Source organism: Chelmon rostratus, chromosome 17, assembly GCF_017976325.1.
Source record: "Chelmon rostratus isolate fCheRos1 chromosome 17, fCheRos1.pri, whole genome shotgun sequence".
NCBI classification, from domain to species: Eukaryota; Metazoa; Chordata; class Actinopteri; order Chaetodontiformes; family Chaetodontidae; genus Chelmon; species Chelmon rostratus.
The window spans coordinates 19,149,768-19,167,616 of NC_055674.1; the positions used below are offsets into that span (position 1 = coordinate 19,149,768).

Sequence of the window (17,849 nt, forward strand, 5' to 3'; positions counted from 1 at the left end):
CAGTTTTACAGAATTAGCGCTTCCCCAAACACTGGTGAAATACCTCAAACATGGCTGCCTAGAGCTCTGGAATGACAGCCCTGGTTGAACTTGTGAATTGAACTTTTGATTTAGACCAAACTCAGATGTCCTGAAGTGATGAACATACTTTGACAAGGCTGAGGAGTGCTGCGAGTTTCAAAAGGTATTTGTCTGCTATGATGTGTTGATAAAGAACTGCCCGTCTGCATTCCTTACCACTGCTGCAACCTTTGTGCGTCAGCCTTCCGCTGAAGTCTTTGAATTCCTGAGTCCAGAGACCGAATGCCTGAATTACATGAATTGTCTCAGATTTTCAGTTTGAATTTTATTCTGATGGGAGCAGGGAGAGATTAGCCGGGTGCTTCTTTGTCCACTGCCGTTATTTGATGTCAGATGTGATGTGTAAGTTTGACACCAGTCCATCAGCCAATACTGTTAATCAAAATGGGTGTGAGCGCCAAAAGTGGCAATTGTGCACCCTGACAGGTGCTCACCTGGCAGAAAGCAGACATGGACACATTCAGTGGACTGCTGCTTGACAGTCTTGCTCAATGTGAAGAGCTCTTGACAGGAGGCATGCAGAGGTGGGAGTGTGCTCAACTGTGAAATACCTGAGGATTAGGTCGTGTGTGGTGTTTGTTTTTTTAGGCTACACTGGCAGCATGGCTCCTGGGAGACGGCTGGTCTAACGGACTCAACTATCTCAACAGCCATTGGAAGAAGTTTTCACATTCATGGTCCACAGAGGATGATTCCTGCTGACTTTGGTGATTTTCCCCGAGCACCACCACGATGCTGACATCTTTGACTCTTAGTGACATGGACCAGCCATCACTGGATGGATTACCATGAAATCCAGACATTCCCCTCAGGATGAATCATATTCATACTGTTTCATTTAGCTCCAGCATCATTTCAATGTTTCAATTTGTCCAATATTTTGGTTCATGACCAAACACCTGCAAAACTAATGACATTCTCATCATCCTCAGCTGGACTTTGCATTTCATGCTAATTAGCAAATATTGTCTTGCTAAAATGGTGAGCATGGTAACCATTATAAAATCAGCATATTAGCACTGTGATTGTTAGCATGCTGACATTAGCATTTAGCCCAAAGCCTCATAATCCTTCCAAGAATCAAAATGAGCAGTGTGTGCTCAAGCCTTCAGAAATGCTCTTCAGTTGAACTTACACATTATATTGAAAGAGATGGCGTGTTCACAGCAGGTGTAGGTGGGGCCCGTGCTGTACGGTGTCACATTTGTGTTTACAGCCTGGCTTAAGATATGATACCATCACTACCAAAGGTGCTCGGGGGAAGAACCACACCTAAAGGCGTCAGAGGGTTCAATACAATGGCGTAGTTGTTGGAAACCAGATATGTGCCAAGATTTTAGATGAGGAGGAAACATGAACGTCACTTGTTTCAGTGCTACTGTTTAAACAAAAGATTTAAATATGACCCCTGTGGTGTTGGATGCATGAGTACTTAACGCATCACTTCAGGCCCAGGATTAAATCATTTGGCGCTCGTTCGTCATATGACTTCTATACATGGCTCAGTGGTTCGGTGAGACGGGTCTCGTCTTGACTAAATAAAGAGCGTGTGATGTGTTTGTTGTCCCATACACTTGGACAGTTGGACAGGAAGAGGTGGACTACACATCAGCTGTGAGGATGACAGGTAGCAAAATGCCACGCTCAGGAAAGAACAGCCGTCTTTCGCAGAAGACTTGAGCACGATTTCACTGTCGCGGAAAAGCCGGCGTCATTGACCGTAGGTCAGACTGCGAAGGTACTGCCGGAAACATAAACACACACACTCGCTCACGCATAGGTGGCCTGGGTCAGGGTCTTATTAGATTGTGGATCTTCGTGGTCTGGAGAGATCTAGAAGGTCAAAATACTTTCACGCTTTTTGCAAAATATCTAAAACCTAAAGTTAAAAAGTATCTGCTAATGTCTGAGCAATATAAACATCAGTCATGCTGTTCATTTATCCGAGCAGTAAAACATCAGGAGTCATATGCACTCAGTGTGTAAGAGATAAAATCTGCAGCCTGCACTGCAACGTACTCTGGTCATCTTATCAGCGCCACAGATCACTAGTGACGACAGTCATGTGATCCTCACAACGCTCTGCCACTTTAAACTCTCAGAAATGTGTCTGCCTCTGTTCTTGCATTTGGAAAAAAAAGCCCCACAGCCAACACGACAGGAGAAAACATTGAGACTTTTAGCTAAAACACCTTTAAATAAGCATCCTCTCCAGGAAAGGTGCACCGACACGCCCTCTGCACCATTCAGCGACAACATGAAAAAAACGTCCCACTTCACTCAAAAATGTGTTCTGCTCCCTGTTGCTTCACCTGGACGCTTGAGCTCCGCTGTGCAGAAAAATGCACGTGCTATGTATGAGTTTGACACTTGAAGGCTGTTTTCAAATTCACCTCCTGAAGGGGGACAGTTTCTCTGCGCTCAGCTTAAATCCCAGTTTGGGACGTGTACCTACAAGCAGGATTTTGTGGCTTAATGTTGTGACAGCTAGTTTGGAAGCCAGTCATGGTCCAGCATGCAGTTTACACAAGTGGGATATGGAAGCTTCAGAAAAAGTTGCGATAATAAACTAGGAGAATACTCCATTACTAGTAAATATTTTACCAAAGTGCACAAGTATCAGCAACAGTATCAAAGCATGAAAAGTTGGCTGAAGTGGAGCAAAGTCAACTGCTTTGTATACTTTTGGGTATAATCTGTAACAATATAAGATTTTTGTGTGTAAATCTTAAAATTCTGATTCCTGGCGGAGAAGATGAGACTCCAGGGAGTCATTATGCTCCTTTACACCACCCCTGGTAAAACCACAACCTGGTTGTTTTTACTTATTTAGTACAGATTAAACAGACGAGGTGTATCGTGTTAATTAGTGAGCTTTTGAGGGGCTGGTGGATTTTGTCACCTTTGGACAGGGCCAGGCTAGATGTTCCCAGCCCCAGTTTGTGCCTCTCATGTATAAGCATACGCTACGTTCAAGTCACAGTGGCGGCCGTCGGTTTCTCTGAAACAGAACTAACCTGCCATGTTAGGTCGTTTAAAAACACTTACCGTTGTCTTAGCAGAATTGTCAAAGACTAATTGTTCAGATCTGTCTGTGTCATGTTCTGTCCGCCCGTCTGAGTTGAAAAAAAAAGAAAAAAAGATGGAGCCTGATGCAGCACTACTGATGAGTCGCAACTTGGGAAAACATTTTTATCATGACGACAGAATATATTTTCATCCACATGGTTCAGAGAGTCTTTGTGGATTGTGGAACAATGGTAAGTGTTTGTGAAATGTCATGTTCTATGAAATGTCCCTGCGCCGGTGTTGTTGTGTTTTGACCCTTGGGGCCACCATACTTTTTCAAAACACAGCAGGTTAATTAGTGGTTACCTGTGTGACCCGATGCATGCCGATGCACGAGCGCCACAAACTGAAGCTAGCACTTTCCCCCCGCCTCCAGTCGTTGTGCTAAGCTATGCTAACAGCTGCAGCCTCACTGCAGACTGGCAGCAGCCTTCTACTCTTGGCAAGTCAGCAGATAAATGTGTGTCCCGTCTTTTTAAAATGTCAGACAGTCACTGACACACTGTGCTCACACACACACACACACACACACACACACACACACACACACACACACCTCCCCTCACGCCTCCTCGCTCCAGCAGGGAGCCGCCTCCCACTATAAAGCCCGTGAGTCGCAGCCTGTGCGGCCACAGTCAGGGAGGAGGTCCGCGCCGCTTCTCACTGGGATCAGTTCAGATCTGGTCCGATTCGCACCGGCACAGTCCGTCACACGGGAGCCGCCCTCCACATTTGTATGCAGGCTTGAAATGTAGCCTCTGCCCCGCTGTGAAAGTCGGCTTTCTAATTGTAACACAGGCGCGTGCATGTAGTCCCACACAGGATCATAACAAAACCCGGTTTTATTAAGTCAGGATGCAGCCCTGAAGTCACTGTCTGACGAGGTGGAAGTTGATTTTCAGTCCAGCAGTTCCTGTCAAGATGGAAAACTCTCCTTAGGCGACCGGACGAGATGGGAAAATGGGAGTTAACGATGGTAAGAAACGTTTGATCCAATGATAACCTGATCGATAAATGAAGTCAGCTCAACAGCTGAGGCGGACCTTTGTTTGGATTGTATGTTATGAGCCAATCAGGGCCGGTCAGGGATGTGTAATGTCATGGATGCAAACTTACAGGAGCATGTGAAGTGATCCCTGTCAGTGATATTAATGCCACAGTAAAGCTGGAGTGTCAGGTCTCTGCTCCAGCTGTGTGTGGCTCTCATGTAGCAGCAGCTGCAGATGTCTGAGAACACCCAGTGCTGGTCTGAAGCTGTGTCCAGAGTCTCCACCCATCTGGATGAAAGACTTGTTCCACATATTCAGATTCAGAGAAAAAGTGAGGTTATTTTAGGTTGCTGCGGATTAAATGTCCTAACTTGTCAGGTAAAATATTGATGCCTTCTTTTGTGTCACCATGTAAAATGTTGGAAATAACATTGATACATAAATACTGAAATTTTAAATTTGGGTAGAACAAACTGAGCAAAGACGTGAAGTGTATGTCAGCTATCACCTCTGGCTGGATAAGAGACAAGAGAAGCAACTTGAGAAACGGCTTTAAAATCTTATTTTTTAGCACAAACAGCACAAACCGAGGCTGCTGCAAACCACTCTGTAACCGTGTTGAACAGCGTAGGCCTCTTGAGTCCTCCTGCTGCTCCATGATCTGCTCTTTCCTCCATATGAAGCGCTCCACACAGGAGAAGCCCTCATTTCTCTGCTTCTGATTCAGATTTGACCATCAGTGCTTAGAGCCACCGTCGCTGACGCTAACAGCAGGACACAATGCACAGTTTGCCGTCTGTGGGGCCAACAAGCCATCCCAGTTTCTGTGAGGGACAAAAGGGTTTGTGTGCGATACTGGATAGCGCTCGCTAACACAGCAGCTAAACGTCACCCTTTTACATAAACACATTTAAATGATCACTTATAGAAGAGGATGAGTCCTCCCATGTGGATGATTTCATTTAATGCTATGAGCACAGGCGGTGTTTGAGTAATGGTCGCTGTGTTCCCATATTGTCCAAACAGGATTTAGACATAAAACTAGAAACCAGAAGTTGTGTAAGGATTAAAAAAACTGATTACACAGGTAGCTGCTTTCATTCCAGGGCCTCTGAAGTCATGCAAAACATGTTACTGACGCTTGGTCTTATGATGTACCGCACTTAAAGGACCATTTTTGTTTACTTGTTATGGGGAGTACTACTCATCCTGTGAAAACAGCGTTGTGTCTCATGCCTTCTGTTGCTCTGGAGGAGCTTTCTAAAGACAAAATAACCCCCGGTGATGTCACGGCGATGACGTCAGGGCTACCTCGGTTCAGGCTTCGAGGTTGAAAAGTTTGAGAAACTGTGTTACAAACTGGGCCGTGACGTTTGAAAGACGCAGGCTTTTTCCAGGCAGGGAGAGTGCAGTGACAGATGCTGTTGGAACATGTAGGATCCAGCACACTTGGAGCTTCACTTGTACTATAAGCAGAAAGTCAGGATGTGTCAGTCTCAATACATTCTGATGCTCCTTCTTTTATTATGACACTAAATCACTTGAGTGTTCCTTTAATGGAGGTTAAAGGGGGCAGGTGAAGAGGTGTCTTCAAGAGAAAAACCGGCATGTCTGAATTTACAGTCCTCCAAAGCTCTTCCTTTGTTGGTCATCAGAGGATTAGTGACAGTGATTGAAACTGGGAGCTCTCTGACATTCAGCCAGTGTTTTGCATTTGTTTTGGTATTCTGCGTCGATGTACTATTGGATGTACTAACCTTTTGATAATCCTGTATTTGTCCATAAACATCCATGTGAACCTGCAACAGTCTGAGAACTCTCAGGTTTGCTGTGTAGCGGGGAAATTGTGGAGTTGAAGACTAAGCACTGACAGCAGCGTGTAAAGTGGATCATCTGATGATTATCATCATCATACACGCCAACCTGTTTGTACAGTCACTGCGGGTTGGAATGATGGTTATGAGTATAAGCGAATAATATGTTGTTGTTGTGGTTCACACGGGATCAGTGTGTGTCTCAGTGGTGTTGTGTCTCTTGTGTGTGTGTGTGTGTGTGTGTGTGTGTGTGTGTGTGTGTGTGTGTGTGTGTGTGTGTGTGGGTTCAGCTGGCTGTTTGGCCATAGAGGCTTGCTTCTATTTTTACCTCCCCGCTGCCCAGCCTGACCCTGATGTTGTTACCAGTAACATTACTGGATATATATGTGTGTATCTGACCCGCACCTGTATATTTTTGACACACAGGACATTGGATGGTAGCCGCTCCCTCAGAGCGAGCGTTGGTGTAAACCTTAAACATTGTTTCCCACCTCTACCGCCCCCAGAACCCGGTGCAGGAATGGGGTGAGGAGTTCGAGGACGGTGCAGTTTATGGGGTCACTCTGCGTCGGGAGCCCGTCCCTTCCTCTGACCCCAGCGAGACGAGTCCATGCTGTGCGTTCGTCCAGTACCGAACCTGCAAGGTGCGCCGTCTGAAGGCCGCCACCCTGGACCTGCTTGTGAACCACCTCCTTGACCCTTGCTGCCAGGAGCAGGACTATGGCAGGATCTTCCTCTCCACCTACAGAACCTTCACCAGTGCCTCAAAGCTCACAGAGCTGCTCTTCCAGAGGTGCACTCACCTTCTTTTTTTACCACTGTATGCCTGCCAGTCAGCGGGTTAGCTTAGCTTAGCACAAAGACTGAAAATAGGGGCACACAGCTAGCCTGGCTCAGTCTGAAGGTGACAAGACCTGTCAGCACCTCAAAAACTCACAAATTTACACACTATGTATAATTTGTTCATCCATACAATAACTGTAGTGCAAAATGCTAGCTTCAAGGCTAGCAGCTTCCCCCTGTTTCCAGTCTTTATGCTAAGCTAAACTAAGCATGCTTAATATACTTGTGTAAAAACTACTTTGTGGTTTGTTAGTTTAGTGCTTTCAGTGATTGTGTCAAGCCAAGGAACATCATATAACCGCCATAAAACACAATGTGTCGTCTGTGACGTTTTTGTTCTGATTAAGCTAATGAGAAACATCATCTTCACTGGTTAGCTGTAGAGGCGTTGGTTGGTGGAGTTTGTTGTTGCAAAGCTAACTGACTGCTGCCAGTAGCTTCATACTTAGCATACAGATGTGGAAATGGTGTCAGTCCTCTAATTAACTATGCAAGAAAGCGAATAAGTGTGTTTCCCAAAATGTTGAATTACTCCTTGAAATTACTGGTGAACTGAATGACACTCCTCATTTCAGTTTCCCCTCATTCACATTCAAATTCACATTCACACGTACATTCACACATACTCTCTTCGGTTTCTCTCTACTTCGGGTTTCTGTCTCTCTTTCAGCTGCTGCAAATGCTAACACTTTAGCATAGTTTAGCCTTTTTCTGGCTATCTTCCCCTGATCAGAGAGTACACGAGGCTCCTTTCTAAACATGCAGCTCCATCTTTTTTGTGCTTGATTCTGGGAAGACAACGGGTTGTTGCACTTGCAAAGTCACCATGATGCATCAGGATCTTTTTGTACATTGTTTCTCTGACAAAGCAACCATCTCCTACCAGCTTTGATGTAATAATAAGTACCTAGCAGGTGCTCATTATCTTGAGGCTTTCAACAACAACAATTATCCACAGGGCGGTTTTAGACTGTGGTTGGCATGAATCGAGGTCTGATTTAGGCTAGCTGTGGTGCAGGAACAAATAATAATTTTAAAATGTCCAAAAACCAGCCTGCAAAGTGTATGGCTAAATCTGTTTTCCTCTATAGAGACAACGCTGGCTCAGATCTGGACAACAGTGAATGCTACAGCAGGTAGGTGGATGACTTTTGAGCCTCACTTCAGTGTGCTTGAACCCTGACACGGTTCATTTCTAGTGTGTCTTTTCAATAGTTAAGCTGTAATGGTTCTTCCACTGCCTCCTCAGCCCTCTGTTGGCCTTTGTCCAGACATGGTTGGATGAATACAGCGAGGACTTCAGAGATCCTCCCCTGCACGCGGCACTCAGGCTGCTGTTGGATCACCTGAGGATCAGCTCTGCAGTTCACCACAACATCCACAGCCAGCCCAACTTCTGCTCGTTGGCTTCGCAGGCTGAGGAGCTGCTCAAGAGGTTACAGAAAGAAGGTGATCTTCCATCACATAACGTAATAGAAAGTGATGAGACCCGTGTCCATGTGCCATACCATCATGGCAGCTGTCAACAATGAGCAAACCCTCCTGCAAACAGCCATGCTCACGTTTTCTTGATTCCCGCTCTGTTTCCTCAGAAGCTGAGGTGAGTGTCAGTCCTGCCCAGGCAGACCTGGAGCAGGAGGAGGAGGGTTCTGGAGACGAGGATTCAGGATGTGAAAACTCTCTAGATCAAGGTGGCATCATGGATTTTTCCACTGCAGCCATTGCCGAACAGCTCACGCGAATGGACTCAGTACGTGGGAGGATATATTTCATGTTTTACAAATTTCTGTTGTTTTACGTTCCTGATTAAAGGCTGATGATTGTTTTCATGGTGTTTCAGGCTCTGTTTGTCAAAGTGGTGCCTTACCAGTGTCTGGGCTGTGTGTGGTCACAAAGAGATAAGAAGGAAAACATGTCTCCCACCATCCGAGCCACCATTGCACAGTTCAACGCCATCACCAACCAGGTCATCATGTCCTTGCTGTGCCTGCCGACGGACGCCACCTCCAGTCCCACCTCCTCCCGCCGGCCTCCCACTACACCAGCTCAACGGGCCCGTATCATAGAGAAGTGGATCAGAGTAGCACAGGTCAGTCATCCAAGTTTGTCTGTTAAAAAGTGAACACCTTTAACCTTTTATCGAAGGAGATCGATGGTTAGGGCATGGTTATTGGAAAATTAGATTTGAAATCCACTGAATGCAAACTGTTCTTCCTGCAGGACTGTCGTCGGTTGAAGAACTTCTCCTCTCTCAGGGCGATCCTGTCGGCCCTCCAGTCTAATGCAGTTTACAGGCTGAGGAAGACCTGGGCTGCCGTTAGCAGGTGGGGTTGGGTTATAGCCAAAGGCCACAATTCTGTCTGTCTCTGTGGTTATGTTTATATTGTGCTCTACATAATTGTCCTTTAATGAGGACGTTGAACCATATATCAGGTGCAGTTCTGTGTCAGCGACAGAGCAAGTCAGCAAATGTCTCGCTTGTGGACGACCCATGTTTAACGTCAGGTCATAAACACTGCAGTAAGCTGTTACAATGTCAAGGATAACCGAAGCATAACTTCATGCTGTTCTCTTTATGGTATAAACATCTGGTCATAGACCAAGAAGTGAAATGTGACATGTGAGCTATTAACACCATTTATTGTGTGTATTAGTTAATTATTAAAGTATCTGGTTTTGGACTAAATGTCTGCATGCTGATACATACTGTCTGTGCTCTTGCAGGGACAGCATGACCACGTTTGATAACCTCTGGGAAACGTTCCCTGATGAGAACTGTGTTCTGACCAACAGAGAGCTCCTGGTGGAGGTGAGAAGACAACTCGTTGTACAAAAAAAAAAAGCAGGCCAGATTGACTTCAGTATTTACAGCGTTAACCTTTAGCTGCATCGGCCACTGAAACCTACAATGAGCCGTATTAGAATCGTTTGAAATCATTGAATTTGCTCATAATAAATACATAACATCTTAATCGAATTGTTCTCAAAATATAAGTAATATCTGTTTACCATTTTCATCATATTTGCACTTGCAAATATTAGAGCCACTTAAGCTGAGTGAAAACCACTTAGCTATCATACTAATGCCAACAGTCCATCCACAACTACAGTAATGTTAGTTAGCTGTGAAGTTGAGTAATTGCATTAATACTGTAGCAGATACTCACATAATTCTAATCAGTGTGTAAATGATAGGGAAAACTGCTCTCAGTTAAGTAATATAATTCTTTTCTGAGTGGAAAAGTCTAGATAACAATACTTGTATCAAATGTAAAACCATCTCGCTGTGTGTAATAATGTAGGGTAGTGGTGGTGCCAGTGATATTTGAGGTGTGGTCCACAGTACATACTGAATATGCCTGACAATGTGAACCGATATTCCTATAAACTCCCATAGGAAAGGCACACAGTTCATTTGTGACCTACCTGTGCAGCTAAGGGTTAATGTTTACCAATGCAAACAACCTCCGCAGCTGTTACGTCCAGTCCCAGCAGTCAGTTGAGACGGGGGAAAGCCTGCAGTCATATGAATACTGCAGTTACAGATTGGGTCTTTTAATATAGAAAATGATGTGACGGTAACCACAACACGATATAAACTGTAGATTAAGAGCGTAGTACAAACCCTGTTTTGCATATTGAAAACATGTTTGGGAATGATTGTCCCTCTAAGCACTCAGTGTGCATGGACTTCTCCTTTTAATCGTTAAAACGATTCATTTTTTCAGTTAATATTTACAGAAATGTTTAACAGAGTGTTAACAGGAAACCAGAGGCCTCAAGCACATTATGTTCCCTCTTTCTTTCATGCTTACTCCTTTAGCCAATTGCGTCAGAGGTGGCTTGTGTCTAGTTACAGTGAAAGGAGTCCAGAGTCAATAGGTCATGGATAGATCACAACAGCCGAGCAGCTTGAACCTGTCTTTGCTGCTTCACAATAGCATTCAAAGAGACTCTTCTCTGGAAAATCATTTCAGATGCCTGACTTTGTTCTGTAGTGTTCAGGTGTGGTCTTTCTCAAAGGAAACTTTTATCTCTGTAAACACTCTTACTCATACGTGCTTTTAAAGCCTAATTGCTGTTCTTTTTAGAATGACATTGCACACAAAGACTTCAGAGGGAAGGCTTGGAAGTGGCCTCGCTCCCTTTCACGAGATAATTATTAAACAGGATATCCAAGTTAATATGTAATAAATCTCATTCTTGTATTAAAGAATTGGTTTCATAAGCCGGTTTACAGTTTGCTCACTTTGTTGTATGCGCGCGTGTGCGTGCAAACAATAGAGTGTTTATACACCTGAACACAGAGACGGAAAACCATGCCAGGTTATTTATTTTTTTATTTTAATCACTTATTTTTGACAATGGGCCAATGTACTGTATGTGCATTTAACCTTGAACTGAATGGAGCTCTGTATGACCTACTTTGACAGGATGGAGGCCAAGCAGCTGTGGATGACATCTCTCCAAAGATATCCAAGCGGTGTCCGATCCCTAGACAGATGGTAAGTCACACCTCAGCATGGGAAAAGAGAGCTGTTTGAGAGACGTGAGATGAAGCCCAGTGCCCCATATATCTCCAAGGTTGAGTTCAACCTAAACACTAAGCTTCAACCTTCATTTTCTGCCTCCTTGAATGTGCTGTTTCACTGTAGGAATGTTGTAAAATGTGATCATTTTTCATGTGATACTCTTTTAGAAAGATGTTCCCCGAGGCAGGGTTTAGTTTCAGCTTTTCAAAGAGACACATGCAAAATCTCTCCTGTATTATTCAACTCTAAAAGCCACAAGAGAGCTGATTTTTCTCAGTGTGGGTGGAGTATTTCTGGCATGGCAGATACCCAAACCTATCTTTAGCCTTGCTCTGTGCTGAACGAGTTTCAAATGGCCTCTGATCACCAGGATTACAGGACAGTAATAATAGACTAGAGCAGGGTCTTTATGAGTCATATGCACATTCTCCTGGGCTGGAACATGAACCCACAGTGCTGCTAACCGGGACATGCCCTGGGTGAATGTCCTCCGATCTCAAGCAATAAGAAAAAGTTAATGACTGTGTTTAAAAGACACAAATAATGAGATACAGTGAGTCAGGGAACTGCTGCTGTAACCCTGATGGGCAGTGTGCTTACATGTCTCTCTGCAGAGTACCTCCAGTGGAGTGGTTCCTTACCTGGGCACCTATCTGACCGTCCTCACCATGCTGGACACTGCTCTGCCAGACACTGTGGAGGTACAGAATGCAGCCTGAGTAGCAGCTCCTCTGCTTAATGTCTCACACTGTTAACATTCAATGGTTGAGTAGATACTGTACAGTAAAAAGGGTTCTCTCATCCCTCATAGGAGTTAAAAGCAATCTCTGTTTCGCTCTGTGTTTGTCTGCTTATCTAAGGCTCACATTTATAGTAAGACCACAAAACATGCGATCAGTTTATATTAAATGATTAACTTAATTAAAATTAACTGCCAAAAAGTATATAAGCTACTACTATACATAGTATAGGAAGAATATATTCCTATACATACATGTATACACATGCTCAAATGTGGGTTTAGAAATGTTAATAAATGTGTTCAAAGAAGGTGAACTCTTGACCGTGGCAATAGTTTAAAAAAAAAAATCCCCAAAAAGTCTCCTGGAGCTTTCAGTCACAGAAAACAGACTAACTTTATGACTCAATATGTTTAATAGTTCTAGAAGTAAGAACACAGTATTTATGTTCATGTAAAATATGGAGACATATTCATGACCACAATAACACCATGTTTTGACACAGCAGATACGGATGATTCACAGGAGGCATTATAGTTATTAACAAATACATTAATGCTTAAAAAGGTCCTTATCTATGGTTACAATACATTATAATGTGCTACAGACCATGGAATCATTATTTACCTACTGCTTTTGAATGCGGTACCGTAGGTTTTTTTTATCGGACTGATGTATGATTGATACGTGCAATAAAGAAGTAATGTACTAACAGTCTACTCTTTTGACAGGGTGGACTCATTAACTTCGAGAAGAGGAGGAGGGTAGGTTGTTCCTCTTTGTGTCATATTTTATGTAGTCGCCTTTATTTATTCTTTTTTTCCCTCGGTGGTCAAAAAGCAAAGGTTTCTGTCAGCACAGTACACGCCTGTGTGGTTGGGTGTGTACGGTGTATTTGCATTGTTAAAGTAAAAGGAGACAGGCATTTTCTGACACTTGTTTTTTAGTATATGACCTGCTGAATGCTGGAAGACCTTTGGTTATCCCTTTTAAACATTTACACGTGTCTTTAAGAACATTTTACTGCAGCTTTGTAACTGCTGGTTTTATCCTGTTGCTCCAGGCAGGTCATGCAACCACACAGATGTCAGGTGTCAGGACATATTGCTGTCTCCTTCTCCCTGTTTATCCAGCGACTTTTCTCGGTCTCCCTGCAGGAGTTTGAGGTTCTGTCGCAGATCCGTGTGCTGCAGGCGTCCTGCTCCCAGTACAACCTGCCCCATCACCCCAGAATCGCTGCGTGGCTGCAGGGACACAAGCTGCTCACTGACCAGGAGAGGTGAGCTACAGAAACACAGAACTTCACACGACAAACCTGAGTCACAACCAGAGGAAAGCTCTGGTATCACACAACAAAGGTGTGTTGTAGTATGCACAATAACTGATCAAAATGTCCCGTCATACTGAGTAATGGCATCTGAGACGTGGGTGTAACCCTGTCACCGTCTGAGCCTTGACAAGTTCATAAAATCTTGACATTTACTGTATTTCTGTTTTAAAAACAGACGCTGGTTAGATTTCTGTTATGCGAACTGCAAACAATAGACTGAAAATAATAAAACAATATACCGGTACATTTAAAAAAAAAAGTAATATAATAGCTATGCAGGGTAATCTTTCAGATCAGACAAACTGAACCGACCAAGAAAATGGAGTATTTCCAATACACTTCAATGTGGACAGACCCTTTAGGCAGAGGTGGCTCTGTCCTCTGTGGTGAGAGTGAACTGGTCAATGTCCACAAGTGTCTTAATTCAAATTATTACATTATTTTAAGTTTGGTTTTGTTGTATGATTATTGACAGTATTAGCAGCATCCTGGATTTACTTTAAATTAGTGACTGTATTGTGATTTCAGACAATTTAGAATCAAAATCTTTGTATTTCACAACAATAATCAGGTTAGCGAAACAACATTTAGAATTCATGAACAGGATATTCATTTATTCAGTCAGCACTCTGAAACTAAACTAAAAAGATATGATTAGCATAAACACATGTCAGGAGCTGGCCTTGTTTTGTTTTGAAAACCACAGTGCACCCTGGGTATTTTCTGGGGGGCTTAAAGTACTTCAACAGAGTGCTGGAGACGTCTCAGGCAGGTTGAGCTAACTGCAGCTGGTGTTTCAACAAGACCTCATGAGTAAAAGTGCCTGTAGACTGACAGAGCAGTACCAAGAACTAAGTTTGAGAGGATTTCACAACTCATTTATGTTTGTTATTTTGTTTTACAGCTATGAACTGTCGAGGCAGCTGGAGCCTCCTGTGGACTTGTGTTCGCCAACCCCCTGGAGCCACCGCACACTCACAAAAAAACTCTCCTCGTGAGTGCAATGCTGTGGTCTCGTTTGAATATTCAAACCCAATGCATGCACATTTTACTATGCACTCAAAGACTTAAACAGTGAAGGTCACGCAGTCAGTACCTGCTGACCTAGTTTTTGGACCACAACATGATGGTTTGTTGTGTGTAATGTTGATACAGTTAAAGGAAATTAAATGATATTCTATAATTTTATATAAGCCAGCACTATTATTAGCATAAAGTGAGTTTTTTCTGGCTTTTTTGACACAAACTCAAGTTCAATCTCTGTCTTCAGTCTCCTGACGGTGAGCGATGGATCTAAAAAACTCCCTGCTGACCAGATCAGCGTTACGTCTTCCGGATCCAGTGGATCTGAGATGGAGGATCTCTCCTCCCCAAACTCAGCCTGTTCCATCAGACTGCAGGTAAACAGCTGTTTGCTTGTGTGCGTGTCTCTGCCTCGTTGTCTCATAGGCTTGTTTTCTGTCCATCCTTTGTCCTCAGTTGTGCTAACAGTGGTGTCTTTGTCGTGCTGTGCCTTCATCAAATGGGCCTCTGTTTAGCACAACATCCACTATTTACACTTCACAAACAGTCCTCCTGTTTTAAGCAGTCAGACAAACCCCTGAAGCATTTCTAATAAGCAGTGAAATACACCAAATTGCTTTTGAAACTTGGAAACTTACATAATCTCCCTTCACAAAAGAGCCCCTTTAAAGGGCCATCGAAACTAGCACAAGCTCTCAACAAGTGGAGTTTCAGCGGAGCGGGTCCTGAGCTGAGCTGAAGTGGCTCTCACTGCTGCTCAGTAGCTTTGTCTATCTCTGCAGAACAATCCATTCTGAAACGCAACAAACACAATATTTCCAGTAGCACTCATCAGCTTTCTCTCTGCCTCAGTCCTTTCACAGCTCCTGCAACAATGTGTCTGATGCCTTCTCCTCCTCCTCGTCCTCCTCCTCCTCATCCTCCCCATGCTCCTCCGCGGCCTCCTCTCCGGACTCCGCCACTCCTTCCGGCTCCTCCTCTGACTGCCGGACGGACCTCTGTTCTCCGGCCGCGCCCTGCGGCGGGGCTCGGCCGAAGCCCTCCCTGGCCTCCCACCACAAACGCTCCGTGTCCATGACCTCCCTGCCGGTGTATAACCGCCAGGTGGCCGACTCCTGTATCGTCAGGGTGAGCGTGGACCTGGGCCACAACAACGGCAACATGTACAAAAGCATCCTGGTGAGTTTATTCTGACGTATTAGAGCTTCACCTCCTTGTGTTGTGGGGAGCACAGAGAAACTTTCCTCCTTCAGTAACTCCTGACATGCATCACACTGCTGCGCTGCTCTCTGTGCATCACCCGTTTGGCTGATTATTATTCAAAGTGCCATGTTTCAATTGGACTTCACCAAATCTTCCACCTACATTGATGTTTATTTTATAGCATTTATGGTTCTTTGTCTTTCACAGTTGACCAGCCAGGACAAAACTGCACAGGTGATTCAAAGAGCACTGGAGAAGCATCACCTTGAGCACATGAACTGGCGGGACTTTACCCTGACACAGGTCATCTCCCAGGAAAGAGGTCAGGACAGAGAGACGCGACTGTCAAAAGAATTGTTGAAATAGCGCTGCAGGAAAGAAAACGCAAACCTTTTTCATGATGTTTCTTGTTTTTCTGGTTTCAGAGTTGCTCATACCAGACAAGGCAAACGTCTTCTATGCTATGTCCACAACGGCAAACTTTGACTTTGTGTTGCGCCAATTCCCCAAAGGCCAGAAGAAACCACTGAGAGCCACGTCGAGTCTCGGACGATACACAAAGTAGCACCTCTAGTCTTCAAATTCTGCTCCTGGAAGTGAACCGAGGTCGAGGGACTCGCCTTGAGATTGGCCTTTTATTTTAAATACTTGTTTTGTAAGAACAGTATGTTCTCCGAGATGGTTCATCCTTGGATATCAAAGAGGTGAAAATGTGACGTTTTTATAGTAACTGATAAGATGATGCAAAAGCACTTTATGAAGAAGAATGCGCACCTCAACAGAAACTGATGGAACTTAAAAACGCCGGCATCAGACATGGTTTTATTTCCTGCTGGAATAAACTTGGTAACAATCCTAAAAGGAAAAAATAATAATAACCCATTCCTTGAAAGTGACGTTGGTTGGTAGATGCATGTGCAAAGATTGTACTGATTGATTTTTAGCTCTGAGACTGCTGCTAGATGTCACTTCCAATAACTGTATGGGTGAAAAAACACACACAGAGACACACCGTCCCACAGAGAGCAACGCATGCCAACATCAGTCACCTGGTTATATGTGAACATTGAGAAATGGACTGGCCATCTCCCAGCACAGCTGGGTGCCATGAATAACACGTGTGTTAAAAAGGGAATGGGGTCAGATGCAGTGTGAGGGGCATATAGTCGGTGAAGACCTCCTGGGGCCACTCGAGACGATATCGCCTGGTGTGCTTGTGTGTCGCTGTGCCAGTGCCATCTGACGAGTGGGCGGGGACGCTCTCACCAGGGATCACAGTGTTCCCGGGGAGTTTCAGCGTGGCTCCTCAAGCATTGCTGTGATACTCATCGTGTGTGACCGGCTGCCCGGACTGGAAGGATGGCATTCCTGAGTCTGGGTAACCATGGCAGCAGAGACTTTGATGGATGGGACACAATGTCACATGGTAACGGCCACTGTATCTAGATGAGATGACAATAAGGGTGAACTGTTGTGTGGGCTTTCAGTGTTCGTGCTATGACTAAGTAAGTTTGACTTGTTGAGTTTAGATTTTTTCTAATGTTTTGTATTTATTTTCACTACTGTGGTTCACTTTGATCCCACTGTTGATTGCACCTTCATTTGATTAACACATTGTGACGACTCACTCGGTGGCTTTAAGTTGTCTCTTGACTGGTAGGAACATATTTTTCAAAAATCAAAGTTTATTTTGAAACAGCTTTGATCGGGGAGGTTGTAATTCTAGAGATTTCTTATTTTTTGTTGAATACCGAGAATATTTAAAATGTAAATGAAAGTGTTGTTTTTTTTAATTGTATTTAACAAATTTGGTTCAGACTTGTGAAGCCTGGATGTAACTGGTGCTTAAATGGCTTGATTTAAAGCCTAATGAGGAGTTCAGTTGACGTCATGACTCGAGTGAAATGGAGATAATAATCAGATTTTCTTCCAGTTAGAGCTCCAGGGAGTATTTGCAAAGAGGAAGAGTTGCACAATGAACAGACACTTTGTAAAATCACAAGTTTTATCACTCGGTGTGAGTGTCTGCGAGCGTCTGGGAGTCAAGAACCTTGCTCAAGGGTGAAGATGGCTGTTGAGGGAGGGAGCAGACATCTCATTGACCTCCTCTGCCTACACTGTCCCGACTGACCTGGGCCTTTTTATTACATTAAACACTATCTAAAGCTTACTTCTCCTCACACTGCGTTTCCTCTCTCTTGGCAGTTGAGACTTAAATGGTATTC

At 44.1% G+C, this 17,849-nt stretch overlaps 1 protein-coding gene across 1 annotated transcript; it reads left to right on the top strand.

Moving 5' to 3' along the window:
• The first annotated feature begins 3,792 nt into the window (after positions 1 to 3,792).
• Positions 3,793 to 17,595, top strand: LOC121620792 (ral guanine nucleotide dissociation stimulator-like 1). The gene is made up of 17 exons (XM_041956987.1): positions 3,793 to 4,126; positions 6,460 to 6,746; positions 7,888 to 7,932; positions 8,046 to 8,245; positions 8,389 to 8,546; positions 8,637 to 8,885; positions 9,017 to 9,120; positions 9,521 to 9,605; positions 11,230 to 11,301; positions 11,943 to 12,029; positions 12,800 to 12,832; positions 13,226 to 13,347; positions 14,303 to 14,392; positions 14,669 to 14,798; positions 15,274 to 15,600; positions 15,832 to 15,946; positions 16,050 to 17,595. The coding sequence occupies exons 1-17, from the start codon at positions 4,103 to 4,105 to the stop codon at positions 16,187 to 16,189; spliced, it is 2,268 nt and encodes a 755-aa protein (XP_041812921.1). The 5' UTR covers positions 3,793 to 4,102; the 3' UTR covers positions 16,190 to 17,595.
• The last annotated feature ends 254 nt before the right edge of the window (positions 17,596 to 17,849 follow it).

What these genes read in the sequence shown, in the direction of transcription:
- LOC121620792 (XM_041956987.1), top strand. Translation starts at nt 4,103, where the DNA reads ATGGGAAAATGGGAGTTAACGATG. An exon ending in GAAAATGGGAGTTAACGATG is followed by an intron (nt 4,127 to 6,459) that starts GTAAGAAACGTT and finishes TACCGCCCCCAG; the next exon opens with AACCCGGTGCAGGAATGGGG. An exon ending in ACTTCGAGAAGAGGAGGAGG is followed by an intron (nt 12,833 to 13,225) that starts GTAGGTTGTTCC and finishes GTCTCCCTGCAG; the next exon opens with GAGTTTGAGGTTCTGTCGCA.